This window comes from Cnephaeus nilssonii (assembly GCF_951640355.1).
Source record: "Cnephaeus nilssonii genome assembly, chromosome: 22".
In the NCBI taxonomy this organism is placed as follows: domain Eukaryota; kingdom Metazoa; phylum Chordata; class Mammalia; order Chiroptera; family Vespertilionidae; genus Cnephaeus; species Cnephaeus nilssonii.
In genome coordinates, this window is record NC_137093.1 from 2322649 (window position 1) to 2345970 (window position 23322).

The 23322-nt window shown below is 58.4% G+C and overlaps 1 protein-coding gene across 1 annotated transcript in view; it reads right to left on the bottom strand.

The window, feature by feature from the left end:
- The window catches only part of SORL1 (sortilin related receptor 1), a 158224-nt gene that overhangs the window by 58016 nt on the left and 76886 nt on the right, over window positions 1-23322 (bottom strand). The window contains exons 16-24 of the mRNA XM_079762235.1: window positions 22670-22755; window positions 18971-19143; window positions 17981-18112; window positions 15540-15631; window positions 12607-12853; window positions 11952-12090; window positions 5294-5467; window positions 2942-3055; window positions 549-671 (exon numbers count right to left, since the gene is read on the bottom strand). Of these exons, the coding sequence (XP_079618361.1) occupies window positions 549-671; window positions 2942-3055; window positions 5294-5467; window positions 11952-12090; window positions 12607-12853; window positions 15540-15631; window positions 17981-18112; window positions 18971-19143; window positions 22670-22755 (1280 nt within the window). The remainder of the gene's footprint in view (window positions 1-548; window positions 672-2941; window positions 3056-5293; window positions 5468-11951; window positions 12091-12606; window positions 12854-15539; window positions 15632-17980; window positions 18113-18970; window positions 19144-22669; window positions 22756-23322) is intronic.

A 23322-nucleotide genomic window follows, 5' to 3' on the forward strand; every position in this document is an offset into this window, starting at 1 on the left:
CCTCGTGAGGAGGAGGAGGTGGGCGGGATGAAGGGGAAATAGTGTGCATCCCAAAGACTGTTCTGGAACTTCATGTTTCTACAAAGATGGAAAAATGTATGTAATTCACCCCAAAATGCTCTGAGAGGCAGACAGGAGCCTTAGTCCCTGTGAGGCGGCACCTGCTGCTGAGCAGGCCCTGCCAGATGCAAGCTCGGCCCCCGGACTGGCTCTCTCCCCCTCTCCCTTCCTCTCGGAAATAAATAAAACATAAATAAAAAGAAAATAACACAGCTCACAAAGGTGCGGATCTGTGTCCTCAGGAGGCTCACCTCCCAGCCGCCCAGAGGCGTGGCATCTGCTGGGCTCTGACCGGCACTGGGCTCACTCAGAACCCCCCTCACTGCTGCGGCCACACGCACGCGGCACCCTGCGCGGTGAACCGGGCGCTGCTCCAGAGCCAGCCCGGCCCGCGCGTGCACGGAGGGTCCGGCCGCGGGCCTCTAACTCCCACGTGGCTGTCAGAACCCCGGGCGGCCTCCCAACAGCCCCTGGCCTCCGTCCCTTACCGCAGCGGCTTTCGTCACTGTTGTCGCCACAGTCGTCCTCCAGGTCGCATTTGTAGGAGAGCGGGACGCAGGTCCCCGACTCCTGGCAGCGGAACTGCGTCTCCAGGTCACAAACGGTGGTGGCTGAGACGGAGAGAGGACACACTCACCGGTGCGTTCACTCCCTGAACACCAACGCCGCTGGGAGGGGAGTTTAAAGGCGGAGCAGGTTAGCTGCAGCCCCGGGAACAGCTCAGACATGTGGAGACGAAGCGCCCGGGAGCCACGTTCACCACCACGGCGTCCGGGCGCATCTGGCTGGGAGAGCAAGTGACGGGCGGGGTACCTCCGAGACCCCTCAGGTGGGAGGTGCCCAAGGAAGTGGCCGGAAGTCCTTTACCTAGAAAGCCCCCAGGCGCTGCCCTCCGCGTGTGCACACAGGTGGAGGGGAGGTGGGATCTGCAGCAGCGACGGGCTCTGCAGTCAAGTCGGTGTCACCCCTGCTCCGCCCCCCAAGAGTTCACTGTGACCCCGAGCCTGTCGCTCCACAGTGAAGGAGGGAAAGGCAGCCCTGGCTGGTGTGGCTCAGTGGATAGAGTACTGGCCCGCAGACCAAAGGTCCCGGGCTCGATTCCAGTCAAGGGCACGTACTTCGGTTGCAGGCTGGCCGGCCCTGGTCGGGGTGCGTGCAGGAGGCAACCCATTGATGTGTTTCTCTCACATGGAGGCTTCCTCTGTCTCTCTCTCTCCCTCTCTCCCTCTCTCCCTCTCAGTCAGAGGGAAGATCCTGGGTGAGGATGACCAACAACAACAGGAGGGGAAGAGGCACCGTGGCCGCGTGTCAGCCTTGCTCCCTCCCTCGCCTGTTAAACGAAGACGATACCCACCCACGGCGTCCCCATGACGGTGAGTAAGAAAACGTGTGGGTCAGAGGCCACCAAATGGGGTGAAACATAACGTCACTGCTCCCCTCACCATCCCTGTGCCCTGGGCCTCAGAGTGAGATCGAATTAGCTTCCCCTTTAAACAGCAATTGTCTCTGCTGGAGCACAGCCCCTGGGACCCCCCGATTCCAGGCCACATCCACTCTGCTCCCCCACCTACGCTCGGGTCACCTCTGCTCACCTGCAGGCTCTGTGGGAGGGCCTACCCAAGTTTGACCTGGGTGCCCCATGCCACCCGTCCTCACATTCATCTCTCCAGGGCAGCTGGCTGCTCACTTTATTTATTTACTTATTTTTAATCCTCATCCGAGGATATTTTTCCATTGATTTTTTTTAGAGAGAGTAGAAGAGAGAGAGAAACATTTACGTGAGAGAAACACATGGATTGATTATCTCCTGCACGAGGCCCGACCAGGGCCTGGCCCAGCGGGGAGCCTACAACCAAGGTATGTGCCCTTGACCGGAATTGGACCCAGGACCCTTCGGTCCGTAGGCTGACGCTCTATCCACTGAGCCAAACCAGCAAGGGCAGGCTGCTTGCTTTGTAATTCCCCTTCAGACTTTAAACGGTGCCCATCCAGCTCCCAGTATCCCCTGGGCCCCATACAGAGACGGAACAAGGGTCTTCTGTAAATACTGTTGAGTAAGGTGTGAACATATTACTGACTAACAGAGGGCAAAGCTACTAACAACTGACTAAAGAGGCTAAATTTGTCTGTAAACCCTGCTCAACAGAATCAGATACTTCAGTAGGGAGGCCTTAGAACTTACATTGTCCAAAGACGACATGTATATGCACACACACCAATGTCCCCACCTGCCAGACCACACTGGGATGGCACATGGCGCCGGAGCCCAGGCAGCCAGCACCCGCTTCCTGTGGTGGCATCTGGCCCACCTCCAAAAAGGTGAGCATCGAACTCACAGATCCAGACGCCACCTGGTCACTGCCCGCCACCAGCTTGCCCGACTCCCGCCTTCCGCCACATGATGCTTATCTGTAACCCTCTTACAACGATGGAGTCAACTGATATGTGCGGGTCTGTTTTAAATAATAATACGTATCTAGTTGGGTATACAGAGGTGTGTTCTCTGGATGGCTTACATGCATCACCAATCATGACGGGCGAGCCAGCACCCTGGACCAGCGATTCTCAGCCGGTATGCCAAAGGCATTGTTAAAGCGCACACTACCTGTCAGTCAGGGGCACCGGCCTCTTCCCTTAGACTGTCCAATAAAAAAACAACAACAGCCAACACACAGCCATCCGGCACGGTGTGAATGAATCCAAATTACGGCTGTTTTGTCAGGTCAGCAAAACATACGTCTTTTGGTTTAGTTTGTGGTGCCATGAGCTGAAAAAGATTGACAATCACTGCCCTAGATGGCCAGGCCCACCCAGGAGCTGACCAGCCTTCTGTGTAACAGGAAACGCTTAACGTCTCAGAACTCGGCCCGGGGGGACTCACGGCAGTTCCGCTCATCGCTCAGGTCTCCGCAGTCGTTGTCAAAGTCACACCGCCAGACGCTGCTGATGCAGTTTCCGTTGCTGCAGCGATGCTGGCTGCGGAGACAGGCGCTCTCTGTGGGCGGGAGGGCGGGAGGGCGGGAGAAACAAAGCCGGGTTACTCTCACTCGGACCAGCCCTTCTCTCCCGAGTTTCCATTTCTCTTCCTCAAGGGCATGCCGAGAGGGTAAAGCAGGAGAGAGGTGCACGCCGGGTCGGGGCCTCGCTGGCCTCTTCGCTCGTCCAGTCACACTTCAAGGAGAGGCCAGGAGGGGTGTGCAGCCGGGCACGATGGTGAACAAGGGCACGATGGTGAACAAGGACAGCGATGACGCCCACTGGGCCTCGTGGGTAGAGAAACCATATACCGATGTCAGAAAAGTAATTACTCCTTCAGACATGGCATCTGCACAGTGTCCAAACACACGTGCTCAATGTCTCCATAGCTACATGTACCCTATGTAGTTATATGCATTCAATTTACCAACCGAGTGTGTTAGGAAGGCTTTCCTTACCAGCTGTGAGGGTTTTTCTTTAAAGCAAGCAGTAAGACCCTCCACAGAAAGCACGCGTTGTTTAGTGAGGTCCAGAACCCGTGACCACTGGCCTCAGTCTGGGGGACCACGGGTGTTCTAAGGGGACACAGAGCCTGGTCCCCCTCTCCCGGGACTTGGTGTCAACTCTTTCTTCCCAAACGCCCGCCAGAGCCTGAAGAGTTTCCTGTGCCTGAAAGCGAGCTCGTCCTCCTCCATTTGTCTTCTCAGAGACCAGAGGTGACCTCACGCCCTAGACTAAGCGGCTGCTGTGGAGGCGGGGGGTACCTCACAAAGCAAAGAGCCTGGAGCCCAAGGAAGAGGAAACTCAGGCCTTGAACTGGGTGCTTCCCAGCAAGGCCCCCAGGACTCACCTCACGGGCAGAAACAGGAGGCTGAGGACCAGGGAAGTGGGGAGGGGAAAATTAGACAGGAAAAAGGTCAACAGCTTTTCAGAGGAAAAGTTCAGAACCCGTGCATTCAAATTCAAAGGGTGAGAGGGAGGCGGCTGCTGCAGCCATTGGCCACACCGGGAACAGGGAGGCCAGGCCTGGAGGCACTCAGCCGGGAGTTCAGGGCACTTCAGGCGTGGGGAGAGGGGGTTGAGGGAGCGGGAATCAAACCGGTTCTTTCTCCCAATCCAGTGGGTCCCACCTAAGGAAGCCAGAGAGCGTGGGTGAGGGATGGGCGAGGAGAGCAGGTGGCCAGACAAGAGAAAGGCAGCCTCAAGGGCCTGCCACTTGGCATTGTGCGAAGTGGGCCTCTGGGGGCCCTCCAGCTGGGCCAGCTTTGGACGGGAGCGGTCACTGCGTCCCCAGGGCAAACAGAACGTGGGGAGGAGGGAGAGGATGTGAGAACCAAGAACTGTGGGCGTGGCCGGCATCATGGAGGAAACTCCCGAGGTGCCCACCTCAACGAGATGGGGGGAGGGGGAGGCAACTGGAAAAGGCCTCAGCCTGCTCTTTTAAATGGCCCCATGGGAGAGAGCAGACCTAGGCTATCTATGAGGGAACAGGTGACCCCCTGGAGCTCAGCCAATGAGGAGCCGGAGGAGGGACTCGCATCCCCAGATAAACAGCCTGTGATCACTGCTCCTGTGCCTGTCCCCACTCCCGCTCTTGCAAGAACGACTTAGAGGTCTCGTGCTCGCCACACTTCTGTCTCCAAGTCCGTTATTTTAACTCGGACAGGTGAGCATTTCTCACAACATTAAACCAAAGCACAAGCCCTTATCTATAATAATAAAAGCGTAATATGCTAATTAGACTGGTCAGTTAAATGACCTTCCAGATGTCCTTCTGAATGACCTTCTGGATGAAGCTGGGGCTGTAAGGGCTGAGGCAAGCCACTGTGGCTGCGAGGGCCGAGCCCCTTGCACGATTTTGTGCATCAGGCCTCTAGTTTTTAAGTCACAGCTCAGGGCTGTCCTGAATGAGGACTGAAATCCCAGGTGGACCCTGAGCCAGGTGCGTGCAGGCGCTGAGTGGTGCTGTTCCCACCGAGGGCATTTCAAGAACTCAAAGACATCAGCGAACAGAGAGCACAGGGCACAAGGGGAGGAAAGGGGACCGGGGTGGGGGAGGAAGGGGGACGGGGGAGGAAGGGGATGGGGTGGGAGGCGGAAGGGGAGGGGGGGAGGGAGGGGACGAAGGGGGAGGAAGGGGACGGGGGGGGGGGAGGGAGGAAGAGGAGGTGGGGAGGAAGGGGACGGGGGGGGGGGAGGAAGGGGACGGGGGGGGGGGAGGAAGCGGACAAGAGGGGGGAGGAAGGAAGGAGCGCACCTTCTTTCACGCAGGAGTTGTTCTTCAGCTGGTAGCCCCCGGGGCACTCGCACCGCAGGTCCCCGGCCTGGAGCTCGGTGGCCGGCACGCCCTCCGGACACCGGCAGGTCCTGCTGCCGTTGGCCCTGGGCAGGCACAGCAGGCTGCAGGGCCGGGGCACACAGGCGTTGCTCCCTGGAGGAGGCAGAGGGCGGGATACAGGTCACACCGCAGGCCGCCCGCAGCTCCCCGCCGCAGACGCCACCGCGAGGCTGAGGCGAGTGGCCGAGCTCGGCCCTCCTGGGAGGACCCCTCTGCTCAGAGCCCTCGGGGAAGCCCCTGCCCACACGCAGCCTCGCAGATCAGAGTCCCCGAGGAGCTGGTCTCTCCCGGGACTCAGAATGGGCTGCTGACGGCCACCCACGGGGACCGGGGGCTCAGCGGGAGGAAAGTCCTTCGGGCGGGTGTCCGGGGGTGCAGGGCGAGCCCAACCTGTGGAGGCCAGAGCGGCGCAGACAAACTCGGGGGATGCAGAGGAGGGAGTCCGGGCTGGACAGCACCAGGGCCCTGGAAGAGGCGGGGGGGGGGGGGGGGGGGGGCGGAGGGGGAATCAGGGGAGGGGGTAGAGAGAGGAGGTTGGGGGGGGAGAGGCCGAGGAGAAGGAGGGGAGAGCAGAAGGGAGAGAGGGGAGGGGGGAGGGGAGAAGCAGGGGAGGGGGAGGGGAGGGAAGAGGCAGGGGAAGGGAAGGAGGAAGGGGGAGGGAAGAGGCAGGTGAGGGGGGAGGGGAGAGGCAGGGGAGGAGGATGGGGGAGGGGAGAGGCAGGGGAGGAGGAAGGGGGAGGGGAGAGGCGGGGGAGAGGAGGAGCCGGGAGGAGGGGGAGGGGGAGGAGCCTGTCACAGGCCTCATTGGGCTCTGCCTGCCACACCACCAATCCACACGCAGACCAGTTCTGTTCCTCCATCCCCGTTACCCCACTTCCTGCCTTGCGGCTCTCTGAGGGTGGCGGGTGGAGTCCCTAACCGTCCCTGGGCGGAGAGGAGACGGTGAACACGATGCACAAGGTGTCCCCAGGGCAGCTCTTTCCGGGCGGAAGCGAGAGGAGGCGTGAGCCCTGAGGCAGCAACGGGCACGCCGTGAGCAGCAGCGCAGGCCGGACTGGGGGGCCAGCATCGCCAACACGGAGCGAATGAGCCTGAGCCTCTGATGGAGCTCAGGGTGAGGAGCCCGCTCCCCGCACCCGCAGAGCCCCGCCTGGCCCTTCCGCCGCGACGCCCTCCGGCGGCCTCGCGGGCCTGCGGCCGGGAGACGGGCTCACCGGGCCTCACTGTCCCTGGGTGTGGGCGCTTCCCAGTGCGAACGGCACCCCACACCAAATAAACCGCCATCGCCGGCGCTCAGGCCCACGGAGTACAAGACGCCACAAACAGAAAACACCCCCCTCGGAGGGAAATCCACAGGGAGAGCTTTCCAAAGGGTCCCCCAGATAACCTCACTCCCTAACGGCTGAGGCTCCACTCAGAACAGCCGCCACGGCCGCCATGCCAGACCCCAGCCGCCCGTCCTCAGGGAGCCGCCCCGTCCTCAGGGAGCCGCCCGGTCCTCAGGGAGCTGCCCCGTCCACAGGGGCCACGGCTGCGGCGGGAGTGCCACTCGGGCCACCACTCCACCAGGACGGGCCGGCTTGGTGTTCACGGTGACGCCGCTGCCGTCCGCTCGCCGCTCCTCGCGGGAAAGGAGCCGGGAAAGCCAGACCCTCAGCCGTGTCCCTGGGCAGCTTCTCCAGCCGCAGCTCTGCCCTCCCCGGGCCACATGCCAGTGCCAGGGAAGAGCCGGCGTGTCGGTCACTCCGGGGACAGACCTGGCTGGCCGGAGTGGGCGAGGCCCTGCCGGCCGGAGCGCACTGGGAGAGAATCTAACCCTAACCAGGGACTTCGCGCTCAGGCTCTGAGCTCTCGCCGCGCGTGGCTTTTGGCTCCTGCGCCCCCTGGTTTGGCTCCTGCCTGTGTTGCCTCCACAGCCATGTGGCCATGCGGACCCCACACGCGATGGACGGTGGCCTGCGGGGACACAAGCTGAGCCAGCCGGTGCTGGGCTGGACCCGGCTCCCACAGGGCGAGGACCCCCTGGACAGGGCCCTGCTGCTCGCTCTGCTGACGCCCAGCTGCACGTCTACGACGGGACGGAGGGAGGTGGGGCTTTGGGAACCCAGGGCCCATCCCACGGAAACACAGCTTTCTGCCCTGCTCACCCCCCACCCCGGGGGCCTCTGAAATACTCGTTCCAGTGGGACCCCAAGAACCCCACTTCCACCAGCAACGGGGGAGACGAGCCCCTCTCCTATCCTGTAACAAAAGAGGACTCCTCACTCAATAGGCCAAGAAACTGAACAACGATCGAATGTTTGGAGAACACTCAGTCACAGGGTATTTTCACAGGGTTGTGTCTATAAAATACTAACGTTTTCACACCCAGCAAACGCTCCTATGCAAAGAGGCAATAGCCAAAGGCACAGAACCCAGCACGGGATGCAGCGTTCAGGGGCCCGGGCTGGGCAGAGACGCATGAAACCAACCAGTCTTAGGGTCAACCCCAAACCATGCTGACCAGGTCACTGACCCCAAGAGGCAGGCAGGGCAGGAGTGCGGGGCTGGGACAGAGCCGCGTGCAGAGAACAGGGTCACGTGTCAGGGGGAGCCTGCAGGGCAGGGTGCAGTTCAACAAAGCACTAGCCTGGCCCTCCCACGGGGCCAGTCTGTGTCGGAAAATGGGGAACAGGAAGGGCATCACCCCAATGTGAAGGGGTCCCCTTAGGAGACCAAACACAGCCCTGTGATGTCTGTCAGAGTCAGAACGTGCCCTGACTTCCTCTTTGGAAAATTCTTCCAGAAGGTACTGGACTGCAACGCTCCCTCCCTCAGATGGCCTGCCGGCGCTGCTCCTGCTACACAGGCTAAGGAACCAGAGGGAACCTGCTGGGGCTCAGCAGCCCCTGTCAGCACAGCCGCGAGGCAACAGCACAAGTGATGACCGTTTTCAGATTCACAGACGTCCCTGCAGCTGGACGAGGATCAGCAGGGACGAAGGGCCTGGGAGCCCACATTTCCCCTCGACCCCTGGGGGGCCGCCCTGGCCAGCAAGCACCCCTAGCCTTGCCCTCCTCCTGTCCCTTAACAATAAGAGATGACGGAGTCCAGTCTCTCTTAAGATGGATGTGAGAATTAGTTCTCCCACCTTCTCTAGCAAGGCCTTCTCAATCAATAAACCTTTGCTTGCTCCCAACACTGACTTACTCAACATTGGCCTTTTTTTGAGGCATCAGGTACACGAACCTTGGGCCTGTAATAGAGCCAGTTAGGAGCCAAAAACACCATCTTAGTTATCTATTGAACTCAAACCCACCCCATGATATATACCTGCCCTCATTATAAACAGTTAAAAGCATGCGCTTCCTCAGGCTCTGAGGAAGAACTCCAGGGGCTCCCACAGACGTTAGCTCATTGCAGCACCAACTAAACACATCAACAGCCTCGCAAAGTTAGCTGCTGAAGGAAGAAAGACTCTGTGAAGAGTGAATTCCAGCAATACTACGCACACATCAGCCAGGTGTAAAGGTGAAAAGTGCATCTGTCGAAAAGCAAATAGCTCAAACTGACAAAGGTTCCAAATCAACAAAGTTCCATCACAGACAAGAACCAATGAAGCTGCGAAGTCAGCCGTGTCCCAGGAGGGCCCGGTGGCTTCGGGGGCGACAGCGGCAGCCGAGCGACGTCAGCGCAGCCGCAGTTCAGACTCTTAGCACTCAGCACGCAGTGCAGAGTTCCTCAGCTCGACTTCCATGTCCTCGTCCACAACATGGAGATGCGGACAGGACACGTGGATTTGGGGAAGACGAACTGAGGTCACACCGCCCATCGAGCACATTAATGGGTGTTTTTGGGGGAAGTGGGCCTCTGGGGGCCCTCCAGCAGGGCCAGCTTTGGACGGGAGCGGTCACTGCGTCCCCAGGGCAAACAGAACGTGGGGAGGAGGGAGAGGATGTGAGAACCAAGAACTGTGGGTGTGGCCGGCATCATGGAGGAAACTCCCGAGGCGCCCACCTCAACGAGACAGGGGGCGGGGGAGGCAAGTGGAAAAGGCCTCAGCCCGCTCTTTCAAATGGCCCGATGGGAGAGAGCAGGCCGAGGCGACCTATGAGGGAACAGGTGACCCCCTGGTGCTCAGCCAATAAGGAGCCGGAGGAGGGACTGAGTAAATGGGCTGTGCACGCTGCCCCAGGTGTGCCTGTACACCCGGACGGACACCCGCTCTCGAAAGAGCATTGAAGTCTCGTTTCGCCATACTTCCGTCTCTGAGTCTGTTATTTGAATTCAGACAGGTGAGCATTTCTCACGTTATGACATCACAATGCCTTAAGAGATGTAGTTATTATCATCATCTTTACTTTACACTCACAGAAAGTCCTCCACGTGTCAAGAGCAGACAACAAAAACAACAGACTGCCTGGCGCCAAGGATTGGCACCCAGAGCAGGAATCTGCAATACTCAGTGTCCAAAGGGGCAGGCAGGCTCGAGCGGGCAAGCTCAAGACCAGGCGACACCCCACTGCACGTGAGCTGTGCCGGCAGCCAGATGCCCTGGCAAAAGCCTCGATGTAACCCACACTGGCCTGTCGGAGATCACAGCCCAGGACTGCGGCAGGAGGTCCCGGGAGGCAGCAGACAGCCACGATTTCCCTTCACGTCCAACAGCCCCTTCCCTGGAAGTGTGGCCGCAGGTCAGCTGGGAGGAAGCGACCTGCCAACACGGGCGTGAGGGCCAGGGCTGCGGTTCGGCTGACCACGGTGTTTCAGGAGCGGCCTGTGCTCACGGGGACGCGCACGCTCCCAGGGACTCGTCAAGATGCAGGCCAGCCTCCTGGGCCAGGCGGGAACCGAGAGATGGTGGTCAGCGGGCTGGTGTCCTGGCCAAGGCCCCGAGAGCCCAGTCACGAGCTGGGAGCTGAGCCCTTCATCGCCCCAGTTCAGGCCAGATACTTCCTCTAAGAACAAACGTGGCCTCTCCACTGAGTGGCAGAACTGGAACAAAACTCAGCTCTTGGGCTGCCAGGGGCGTTTGGGAAAACAAATTCCTCTCTAAGATGTCACTCCCGAATCTTCCACGGATCCTGTTCCAGCCCTGCCCAGCGCAGGTCGGCCGTGAGGACAGAACAATACTGACTTACAGTTCTCATGCGCCCTCCTTGGCCCCAGGGGGGTCATGGCATCTCTAACCGTATTACTTCCCTTTGTCAGTTTTCTCCCAGCACAGCCTGCCAAGCCGGCAGGACAATGCCGCATTCTAATTCAAGCCGGAGCCCGGCAGTGTGTCCCGCCAGGGAGTCAGCCGACCCGGGGCCGCCTAACCCCGCGGCCGAGGCGGCGCTTCCTGAACGGGCTGTCCTTGGAGAGCCTGACCTCTCTCCTTAGTGCCCACTGTGCGCGGAGGACGTCACCAGAGGGAAGGCCATCTGGGACAGAGGCCGCCAGGACGGGAGGCCAGAGCCTCCGAGCAGCTCAGAAGCCACAGCCAACCATCTTTAAGAAAGCTACTGACTGCACCTCCTTCTCATCCCTTCTTCTTCCAACACACATGAAGTGGGCACCTACTAAGTGCCAGGCACCGGTAAAACCACTGAGCAAAACGAAAAGAGAATGTTCACCCTGGGGTTTGGCGTTTCGTGGTGGGCACACAGCGAGTCATCACAGAGCTGCACCTCGAACCACGGCAGATGCGTGCTCGTCTGAGCCACGAGGCCCAGAGGGGATCCTGCCAGGAAGCAGCACTGCCTGCTCCCCCAGCGCAGCCCGGCCCCGGGAAACGGCGCCGCCCCGGTTGGGTGTGCGGGGTGGTGTGGCCCCTGGGACAAGTGTGTGGCAGGAACGAAGCACATGCAGGGCCCCCTGCATGTCCTCTCAGTGAGGACTGTAATTGCCTACCAATCACCAGCACTCCGGGCAGGCAACACATGCCTCTTCCAGCTGCTTGTGTCTCATTAGGATAGGATCACGATGCCGTTGGGAAGAAGTGAACAATGTGCCTGCCACTGAGACGGGCTGTGGCTGGATAACACTGGCTGTGGTTGGATAACACTGGCTGTGGCTGGCTGAGACTGGCTGTGACTGGCTGAGACTGGCTGTGGCTGGCTGAGACTGGCTGTGGCTGGATAACACTGGCTGTGGTTGGATAACACTGATGGTGGCTGGCTGAGACTGGCTGTGGCAGGCTGAGACTGGCTGAGACTGGCTGTGGCTGGATCACACTGGAGGTGGCTGGCTAACACTGGCTGTGGCTGACTGATTCTGGCTGAGACTGGCTGTGGCTGGCTGAGACTGGCTGAGACTGGCTGTGGCTGGATAACACTGGAGGTGGCTGGCTGTGGCTGGCTGAGACTGGCGGTGGCTGGCTAACACTGGCTGTGCATTACTGATTCTGGCTGAGACTGGCTGTGGCTGGCTGAGACTGGCTGTGGCTGGCTGAGACTGGCTGTGGCTGGCTGAGACTGGCTGAGACTGGCTGTGGCTGGCTAACACTGGCTGTGGCTGGCTGAGACTGGCTGAGGCTACGAAGCTGCTGGGGCAGAGGCTGCAGCACCAGCCCTTTTCTGGGACCCACCACCAAGATGAGGGAGGAGAGCCTTACCCGCAGCCTTCCCCTTGTAGAAAACCTTCATGTCCATCAGCCCCGGGAGCTGGCTGGCCAGCAGCGCCACCTGCGACCCGCCCTGCTTGGAGGCTCGGAAGATGCTGAGCTGTGACCAGTCGTCCCAGTAGAGGTCGTTCTGAAAAGAAAACGTCGGCTCTTTAGTGTGGCTCTGGGCTTCCCTCCGGGCCCCGGCGAGGAGAGCTGCCGGGGAGGGACACCGCGGGCACTGGCCGCCGTCGGCTCCTCTGGACCTCACGCCATGTGAGTTCATCCAAACCGCAGCCACACCACACTGAGGCACTGCCCCAACAAAACCACTCGGTCCGCACTCACGCTTGCCCACAAGCCCACCCCTTCCCTTTGAAATCTGCTTCTCAATGTGGGGAGAACCTTTCCTTCCACAGAGCCAAGCGGGGTGGCCGGCCCCCCAGGCACAGGCTCCTTGGGGGCCACAGAGAGGCCGGGCAAAGCTTCCCGGAGCCGCGGGCCGGAGCTGAAACCAGGGACGGGCACCCATGGGCTGAAACAAACAGCCTCAAGTCTGGAAATGAGCTCTCTTCCGGAAGTTGGACTAGCCACTCTGCAAACCCAGCCCGTTCGTCACAGCAGTGTGCTCACACCCTGGGACGGGGCGGGCCGCGAGGCAGCCCACCTTGAAGACGGCGATGGCGTAGGGGTGCGGGAGGCCGCTCAGGAGGACTGAGCGCCGCTGGCCATGGAGGGAGACCCGCTCGATGCAGTCCAGGTAGGCGTCCGTCCAGTAGACCCACTGCTCGTCCACGGAGATGCCATTGGGCCACTTCACGTCCTCTGACACTAGGGGGTGCACAGCAGAGCCGTCCATGTTGCTCCGGTAAATGCCCGGCCTCAGGTCTCCCCAGTCGGTCCAGAGCATCACCCTGTCCAACCAGAGAGCATGTGTCACCAGCCCTGCTCCCAGGGCGGCGGCCCTCCCACCAGTGGGTTATTTCAGCCTTATTATCACAATATGTAATCAGAATACCGAAACCATTTCATTCCTGACCCACAAGTTCCTGTACTGGGCGTTTTCTATGTATATAATCAAGTAATGCAAAGATAACATAAAAAAGATGGTCATCGTAGCAAAGACTGTTCATACTAGCAAAAATAATCTAAACTAATAAGAGAAATATGGTAATTGACCATCACTCAGCAATGCCCACAGCCAATCAGCAGGGAATATGCAAATTAGTGGGACAAAGATGGCGGTGGCCACGGACACAGCCGGAGTGGGCAGGAGGCTTGGGTTGCCCCCAGCGATGGAGGAAGCCAAGCTTCCCACCTGCCTGGGCCGACTGCCAAAGGAGGGGCCTGAAATGGCCCTCACAGCCCCTCACCTAGGCTGGCCAGGTACCCCAGTGGGGACCCCCACCCTGAAGGGGGTGTGGCTGGTCTGAAAACGGCCCTCAACCCCTCACCCAGGCTGGCCATGCCCCCCCCAGCGGGGACCCTCACCCCATGGGGGCATGGCCAGCCTGCAAACCACCACAGGCCCCTCGCCCAGGCCGTCCCGCCCCCCAAGGGAACCCCCACCCTGATCCGGACACCCTTCAGGGCAAACCAGCTGGCCCCCACCCATGCACCAGGCCTCTATCTATACTAATAAAAGGGTAATATGCTAATTAGACTGGGAGACCTTCCAGGATACCTTCCGGATGTTCTTCTGGACAAAGCCATGGTGGCGGGGCCAAGGTAGAGGCGGTTAGGGGCCAAGAGGGGAGGGCAGTTGTGGGTGATCAGGTTGGTGGGGGGGGGGCGTTTGGGGTGACCAGGCCAGCAGGGGGGGGGGGGGGCAGGTGGGGGCGAGCAGGCCGGAAGACAGAGTGGTTGGGGCAATCAGGCAGGCAGGCAGGCAGGTGAGCGGTTAGGAGCCAGCAGTCCCAGATTGTGAGAGGGATGTCCGACTGCCTGTGGGATCGGGCCTAAACTGCAGTCGGACATCCCCCGAGGGGCCCCAGATTGGAGAGGGTGCAGGCCAGGCTGAGGGACACACCCACCCCCCATGCATGAATTTCGTGCACTGGGCCACTAGTTTTTTAAATAAAACATATATGTATTTTTGTGTGTGTATACATATATGTGTTTTAATCTGTAGAAAATGTAATACCATATTTTCCGGCGTATAAGACGACTTTTTAACCCAGGAAAATCTTCTCAAAAGTCGGGGGTCATCTTATATGCCAGGTGTCATCTTATAGGGCAGGTATATCCCAAACTCTATATTTTAACTGGAAAAGTTGGGGGTCATCTTATACACCCAGTCGTCTTATATGCCGGAAAATATGGTACATTATGGTACATACAAAAGAAAATTATGCAGCCTAAAGTCTATAGGTACTCATATGAAACCCTCTTCAAAACATTTTAAACTTTTAATATATGGCCCAGTCGGCATGGCTCAATGGTTGAGCGTCGACCTATGAATCAGAAGGTCATGGTTAGATTCCCAGTCAGGGCACATGCCTGGGTTGTGGGCTCAATCCCCAGTGTGGGACATGCAGGAGGCAGCCAAGCAATGATTCTCTCTCATCACTGATGTTTCTATCTCTCTCTCCCTCTCCCTTCCTCTCTATAATTAATAAAAAAAATTTTAACATATGCAGAATAGTACAATACACTATCTTAGTACTCTATTTGGCAAATACGTGTATGTGTCTGAGTGTTTTAAAGATATGTGCTTGTACATGGGTTAAAAAATTCTGAACGAGACACAACTAACTACTAACCCCTAGGAATGTGAGGTGAAGAGTTAATAGTGAGAAAGGAGAAACAAGTATTGTTCACTTCATAAACTTCTCTTTTAAATCAAGTGCATAACTTCCAGATGTTTGTTGTTGTTCATTCTCATCCGAGGATATTCTTTAAATGTTTGCACCGGGCAAGAAACGCATTGCCCATGGACACAGACAACAGTGTGGTGAAGGCGGGGGTGGGGCAGGAGCTGGTGGAGGCAGCAATGAGGGTAAAATGGGGGGGGGGGGACGTCTGTAATACTCTCAACAATAAAGATAAATTTAAAAAAATAAAAAATGCTACAATAAATGTGTGTGTGGTATTAAAAGAAAACGAATCCTCACACTATCCCATCAGACCTAACTATGTCTACAGAGAAGCTTTAATATTATCTTTTCTTAATATGTTTTTATTGATTTCAGAGAGGAAGAGAGAGAAACATCAATGATGAGAGAGAATCATCAATCAGCTGCCTCCTGCACACCCCACAATGGGGATCGAGTCTGCAACCCGGCATGTGTCCTGACAGGGAATCGAACTGTGACCTCCTGGTTCATAGGTCGATGCTCAACCACTGAGTCATGCTGGCCGGGCCTTAATATTACCTTTTGTTGGAGAAACTTCCCACAGATGTGAGACATCTGGATGTCTAAGAAATTTGGATGCTTGCTGGTGAAAAGTTACTTGACAAAGACTATGGTTTCAAAACTCAGTTAACAGCTTACTACAACCACAGTCCTGAGAAGCAGCTTTTGCCCAGCAATTTGCATTTCCGTGAGTCTGTCTGCTGCAGCCTGGGACTCACACCGTCTTCCACGGGGCCACACTTACCCCTCCTGGGGCACGAGGGCCAGAGCGCGGGGCCGATCGAGCACAGAGGAATTGACGATGGTGAGTCGGAAGTCGCCATCCGGATGAGCTACCTGACAGACACCAAGGAAGAGAAAAGGGCCAAGATGGGTCAGAGCTCCTGCAGCCTCCGACCAGCTGCTGCCTGCAGACAGGCCCCTCGAGGCCACCAGCTCCGCTCCGGGCTGATCTGGGACATCTCTCCCCTTTTCCAGTCAGAATGGCCTTTCCTCTGGCTCCCAACACACACGCTCTGGCGGAGGCACCAACACCCTGGCCCCGCGCCCAGGCACGCGATGTGCACAAGCACTCCTATGTGTTTACTTATTTAACCCGCCTGCTGCCCAGGTCCCAGTCGCCCGGCGCCACACTGTCCACAGAGCCAAGTCGCCGTGTCACAGCCTTGCAGTGACGTCTCCACAGGCTTCTCCTTCAGTTCCCGCGACGTCAGCAGGCCTGTCTCCCCGCTCCCTGAGCCGGCCTCCGCCATCGCCCTGCCCGTCCTCCGCTCTCTAACCAAAGCCTGTCTTTCCTTCAGGCTCACCTCAGGCCCCTCCCTCCACGGCTTCTGAACACCCTGCTCACGGGGCTCTGGTTTTACACCAGTTTGCACAAGCAGTGTCTGAGCGAGTGTGAGCACGGCTCTGCCTGCTTCCTGCTGGCCAGAGAGCACGGGCCACACACCACAAAGGAGAGAGAAACACGAACAACACCAGCAGCAGCCCTGGCCAGCTGGGCTCCGTGGATAGAGCCTTGGCCTGCAGACCGCAGGGTCGCAGGTTCGATTCCGGTCAAGGGCACCTACTTGGTTGCAGGCTCCTCCCTGGCCTGGGCCCTGGTCAGGGCTCGTGGAGAAGCAACGTAATGGACTCGTGGACGCACGAGTGGAGAAGCAACATAGTGCCTCCCACTGCCTGTCCGATGTTCTCGCTGTGCGTCCCCAACACGCCTCTGCCCCCCGCTGTGCGTCCCCAACCTCCTCTGCCCCCCGCTGTGCGTCCCCAACCTCCTCTGCCCCCCGCTGTGCGTCCCCAACCTCCTCTGCCCCCGCTGTGCACCCCACTGCAGCACGCACCACCACAGAAGGGGCTGGCCCATTTCCTCATTCTGTTGCCTCTCCACTAAACTCTATCCTTCAGCCCTCACTGGCTGGCTCAGTGGATAGAGCACGGGCCTGCAGACTGAAGGGTCGCAGGTTCGATTCCGGTCAAGGGCATGTGCCTAGGTTGCTGGCTCGATCCCCAGTGTGGGCGACAGGAAACAGCCGATCAATGATTCTCATCATTGATGTTTCTATCTCTCTCTCCCTTCCTCTCTGAAACCAATAAAAACATATTTAAAAAATAAAAGATAAACAACAAAAATAAACTCCATCCTTCACCCGAGCCTACATGCCTCGCCTCCGCTGTGCCGTCCCAAGGCGAAGCTGTGCCGGCAGGCGCCACGCACTCGGAAAGCACTGCGTTTGCCAATGGCGATGGACGGATGGACCTGACGCCAAAGTCCCTCGGCCACGGGAATGCAGGGGGCCCAGGCCGACCCTCACCTGTGGCTCATGTCTTCAGCCTCCCTGGGCTGTGTCTACCTGCTTCCCCTGGCCCACGCCCACCCTCCACAGGGAGTAAGAGCAGAGGCAGGTCCAGGCCAGCAGCACCTGCACCTGGAGGCTGACCGGGCACTCAGCGGCCCTGCGGAGCTCCATGTGCCCGGGCAGCTGAGCGCGGACAGGAGGTGAGGTAACGAGGACAGCCACCGTGCTGGGTTAAGTCAGTCCTGCCAGGTGGCTCCCGCAGGGGCGGGCACAGTGCGAGCCTCATTGCCCTGGTGACGATGACGGTGACGATGACGATGCTGCCATTATTCCTCTAACCGACCGCCATGACCGACACCATGCTGTCCGAGTGCTGATGGCAGAGCACATAATAATGCTACGGCCCGAGCCAATTTGGCTCAGGGGACAGAGTGTGGGCTTGTGGACTGAAGGGTCTCAGGTTCAATTCCGGTGCACATGCCCAGGTTATGGGCTTGATCCCCAGTAGGGGGCATGCAGGAGGCAGCCAATCAATGTTTCTCTCATTGATGTTTCTCTCTCTCTTCCTTCCTCTCTGAAATCAATAAAAATGTTAAAAATAGTCATGACAATGCTACGATACTATTATTGTCGTCGTTACTGCTCTCTGTTTCCTCTACCGAATGCAACCTCTCAGGCACCTCAGGAAGGCGTCTGGCAGGTGCCCGGGTTCTGTGTGCGGGACCCTCACAGCAGAGAGCGGCGGCTCCGCGACCAGCCCTCGCCTTCCTCTCGAGGCCCAGGGCCCGTCCTCGGGGTCTGGGAATCCCGGAGTAAAACATGGCCCACTGGCCCCGTCTCTGTCCCATCTGGCCGGAGTCCTACCCGCTGCGTTAGGTCAGGGGACACATACCTCAATCTTCTTCAAGCCAGCGTCCACCCAGTAAAGCAGCTGGCTGAGGGGGTCAAAGGCCAAGGCCTCCACGGTCTCCAAGCCGGAGCTGATGATCACCTCCTGCCCGGTGCTCCCGTTCAGACAGAGGCGCTGGCGAGGGAAGAAGCAGCAATTCTGTGAATGCTCAGGGACCTCCTGCCCAGCGAGTCCCAGGGACGGTCGCCCTCCCTCAGCGGGCCTGGCCGGCCGGGGAAGGATGAGGCTCTGCATCCGTGAGCTCTCCTGATGAAAACGGCGGGTGCTAAGTGATGCCTTTCTAGAGTGGACGCTTCCTGTGCGAAGCGGAGGAACGAGCAGCATGGAACCCTGCAGGAGTCTGTGATCCTGGGCGGACTGCTGAGCGATGCCGCGCCGCCCGCAGCCGGGACCCGGGGCGTGCCGTGTCTGCTTTTCAGATCAGCAACCCCGGGCTGGCAGTACCTTTAAGCCCCTCTGTCTGCTTTTCACAGTTTCTCTCCCTTGAGAGGCTCGGGGCCATCAGGTGCTATTGTTGGGAGACACTCAGCCGCCTCCCGGCGCCCACCCGTCAAACGCCTGAGCCCCATGAGATCTCTGTGGGTTAGAAGTCCAGATAAAACTTGTGGAACTCGCTTTTCTAAAAGGACTGAAGATCAGACAGCTCTGCTTTGAAATGCAGGCTTCAGGCCGCGCCTCTCTGTGGCCTGCGGGCCGGCACAGCCTGCTCCCCGTCCTCGCTGCGCAGAACGCCACCATGGGCGAGTACATAACCACCACGAGCCCAGGGACCCCAGTCTGCACCGGCATCCTCCAGTCTCCCCAGCAGGAAAGGCAAGGCCTTGTTGGGGCTCCCGGTCAGCGCTGCGTCCGTCCGTCAGCCCCGAGGTGGGCAGACTGAACCCTCTGCCCGCCCCTCCTCCGGCCACTGGGAAAGAAGTGTATCTGTCGGGAGGGTGCGAGCACGGCCCCCAGCCGGCCGGGCCCACTCACCTGGATGAGGTCCAAGGCCAGGTCGGACCAGTACAAGCAGTTGCGCGCGTAGTCGAAGTCCAGGGCGACGGCGGCCCGCAGGCCAGCGAGCGGCAGCTGCTCGGTGGCGCCGGAGGCCAGGTCATAGCGGTGGATGGACTTGCGCGTGGCAAACAGGATGAACTCGTTCTCCTCTGCACAGACCACAGGCGGGGTGAGCGGTCTCCGCCTCCGGCCGGGGGCCCACACCTCAGCCACTGGCACGCGGGGCCCACGGGGGTCCCGGGAGAGCACAGGCGCCGCGGACGTGGACTGGAGCTCGCCTCCCGCTCGGGCAGGTGACAAACTCCCGTGACCTTCCAGCGGTTCCTCCTCCGCCAAGTGCATCACCTGCTCCTTGTTTTTAATCTGGACCCCGCAGTGGGCAGGCTCACCATCCAAAGGCCGAGCCCAGCCTCAGGCCATCAGTCACACTTGACAAGGACCGGCACCCGTCAGCACGCGGCCCCGCCGTCAGGGGCCACAGCCGCTCGCTAACCGTTAGCTCACCAGCTACATATTGTTCACCACGGCATGAGGCAACCTTACCGCCCTACTCTATTTCTAAGACAATAATAACACATTTGTGCTTCACTGCTGACCATGTTTTACGACGCAATTATCATAAACTCTATTTCTTTAACAAGTACTTATCCACAACCTACAGACGATGTACCAGGCATCATTTAATCCACATCACTGTCTAATGAAAGGCCTACTATTAACACAATTTTACAAATCAGAAAACGGAGAGCAGCGAGGTCAAGTGATTCACCCGTGGCCACGACTAATAAGCTCCGATCCGAGGCCCGAGCCGGTGGTGCTAACCACAGCTTCCCCACAGCCCTGCTCTGCGGTAAGCAGACACTCACAGGGCCATTTTCAAGCTAGAGAGAGGCCGGGAATTCCCAGGAGGTTTGCTTCATGTCCCAGAAGTAACTAAAGAGCTCGTGCCTCTGCCCCGGTTGGTGTGGCTCAGTGGATAGAGAGTCTGCCTGCAGACTGAGGTCCTGGGTTCAGGGCACAGGCCCAGGTTTCGGGCTCAATCCCCAGTGTGGGTGTGCAGGAGACAGCCAATCAATGAGTCTCTCTCATCACTGACGTTTCTATCTCTCTCTCCCTCTCTCTAAAATCAATAAAAATATATTAAAAAAAAAAAAAAAAAAAAAAAAAAGCTAGTGCCTCCCAGTCGGGAACAGCCTGGCACACATCGGGTTCCTCGCAGGGAGGGGAGCGAGCACACGCTCAGGCCCTGCCCGCGCCCTCCTGGGCAAGGTGCTGCGACGGCCCCCTGCAAACCCCAGTCCCTTTGCTGCACGTCTGCACAGTTCCTGGTGGCCCCCCATTCCCTCCCCCCGCCCCTCCCCCCTCCCTTCCCTCCCCATCTCCTTCCCCTCCGCTCCTTCCCCCCTCCCTTCCCCCCTCCCTTCCCCCCCACTCCATTCCCCCCTGCCCCCTCCCCCCCCGCCCCCTTCCCCCCACTCCATTCCCTCAATGAGCAACACGTACTAGCCTCACAGAGGCTTCAACACAGACAATGCACCAGACATGAATCTACCTGCAACTCTAATAAAGGCAAGTTTGCCTCTTTCCCTCGGGTCTCACTTCACTTCCCGGGTATCTAAGCTGCCACCGCATGATAACCAATTTCTCCTTCCGGTTTTCAAGAAAACATTCCCAGGGAAGGGCGGTCAGGATGGAGACAGCTGAGCCCCTAAATGTCACCAGAGCCAGGGACTCCCCGAAGCTGCGCAGGGGAGAACAGAGCCACTGCAGCGAGCTCGACCCCACGCCCCCCTCGAGCACCCACAAGCCTGCCTCTGCCACGCGGGTGTTCCTGCTCTCACTAAGCCTCGGTGGAGCCGTGTCCAGGGAAGCTACGGGAGCGTGCAGCCCTTCCATGGAACACGTCCCTGAGGAAAGAACAGGATGCGGCCAGTCCCAGCACGGGCACAGGGCAGCTCTTACAGCGCTCGTAACATAAAGGGAAAATGGACTTCATTTTGGAAGTCCTTCCAGATGCCCAGATGCCTCACCTTCGCAGAGCTGTGGGGTCCCATCAGTCCTACACCCTCTTCCTTTCTTGGCACAAGCCTGCCTTCAGCCCCAGACTTATCAAAACAGAAACAGCTGTGAGGAGCCCTCAGCTGCGAGGAAGATGTGTCCACCTCACTCCCTGTTCTAGCCTCTCCTCCATCAGAAAAGAAAACAGCTTTCCTACCAGTTAAAGGGCTTTAAACACAGTTTGGCCCCTTGCTGAATTATCTCAGGAATGTTTATTACAGAAGTGCGCACTCCAGCCCCCCCCCCCCCCCCCGGGGCAATCACTGAAGCCCCGAGTGAGCTGCTGCGGCCCAGCAGCCTGGTCCTCCCCGTCTCCACAGGGAGGCGTGCTGATCGCTGGCGAGGATGGAAGATTCAGAGGCCGAAGGAGCTAAGCGTGCAAAACACAGGGCGAGCAGGCGAGCAGTGAGCCAGCGAGAGGCCACGCTCCCTGCTGGCGCAGACACCGGCTTCTCTCAGGACTGGCTTGGACTCTTGGCTGCTCAGTTAGCCTCCACCTGCGGGTGGAGCCAGGCCCATCATCGCCCTCCCCGAGGCCTGAGCAGGAGGCAGGGCTCAGGGCCAATGAGGAAGCTTCCCATGAATGGGAGCCGGGAAGAGCGAAGGGGGAATGATGCTCAGATGAGCACCTTGCAAAGGGACAACTTCGTGTTCTACTACAAATACCTCAACATGTGCCATCACCACTAAATCAACTTAAACATGTTGGAACACATGTATAGCGTGTGCACACACTCCAAAGCAGCTTTCCTTAGTTAGCACGCATGCGCTCACAGGAAGCACATTCCCTTGTCAGTGGGCTGACATGAGAGCACGGGCTGGGCGTGCTTCTCTGCTTCACTGACCAGGCGTGTGGCCTTCAAGGAAGTCATTCCATCCTCTCCGCTGAACATGCCTCCTCACATTTTTAAAAAACGGAGCTAATTATGTTTCAGGAGTTAAAATGACAACACATGGAAAAGCACACTGAAATGTGTAAAATTCCATTACAATCCTATCTAATGAAGATGTAATAAGCAAATGGTCGTTACGCCGTGAAGTTTAACAACCGACCGCGTAATGACCGGATCACGGATCAGCAGGAGGGTGGGGCAGCGAGCTACAAGCGGACGGCGGAGCTACAGGAGGGGGCAGGGCAGCAAGCTATGTGGGGGGTGGGTGAGAGGGAGGGAGGAGCTACAGGAGGGCGGGGCAGTGGGTGGAGAGCTACTGGAGGGCGGCAGCGAGCTACTGGTGCATGGATTCATGGACAGGGCTACTAGTATTATTTATAATAAGTAACACAAAAAAAAGATAGACCACTAGCTACTTCCGCAAAAGCCTCTTTCCCATCAGCTCTGCCAAGCAGATCAAGGAACAAGAGACCAGGCACCACTCGCAGGCCCCACCTGGACCACCGCAGGTGCTGAGAGCGTTTTTCAATGAACAAAGGGGATTTCCTTCAAAAACACCTTTCATTCCTGTGAAGTCATATGGTTACTGTAAGTTGAGTTTGGATCCAGGTTTAGGGAGCTCTGAGAAACGTTAACACCGTTCTTTCCCGATGACCCAGGACAGGCTGCGGGATCATCACGTCCCAACGACGGCTCAAGAAGCGAAGGGAAGCGCCCCTCTTACCTGCCATGGGGCACGGGACCAGCTCCCCCTCCAGTCGCGCTTCGACGTCCCCTCCACTGCACGTGTCCCCGGAAATCTTCCGATAGCTGTCCCCCCACCCCAAGAGCAAGAGGTGAGACACGTCCGAGAACAGCCATGCGGGCTCTGTAGCCCTGGCCGGGGTGCTCCGTGGATTGAGCGTCGGCCTGCGGACTGAAGGGTCTGGGGAATGATTCCGGTCAGGGCACAGGCCTGGGTTGTGGGCTCGATCCCCAGTAGGGGGCGTGCAGGAGGCAGCCGATCAATGATTCTCCCTTCCCCTCTGAAATCAATAAAAATATTTTTTTTTTTAAAAAAGGCTCTGTGACTGGAACGCATTCCCAGCATGCACAGCAGGGTTCACCTGCTCATTTCCCATGGATCCCTCAGGCCCAGCGCTGCGGGAATCAGGAAGCAGCTCAGACCAACTGGTGCTACCTGCATAGCTTTTACACCCATTTCCCCACAAACTCCTCTGACGCTGTGCGTGCTACATGTATGACGTCAGATACAAGTACAGTTGTAGAGGAACTTACGGACCTGCCTTTTGTTCTCACTGCGGATGGAAGAGTTTGCAAACATCCTAACGTTAAATATTGCCCGAGCTACTTGAAACCTGCTTGCCCAGCCCTAGC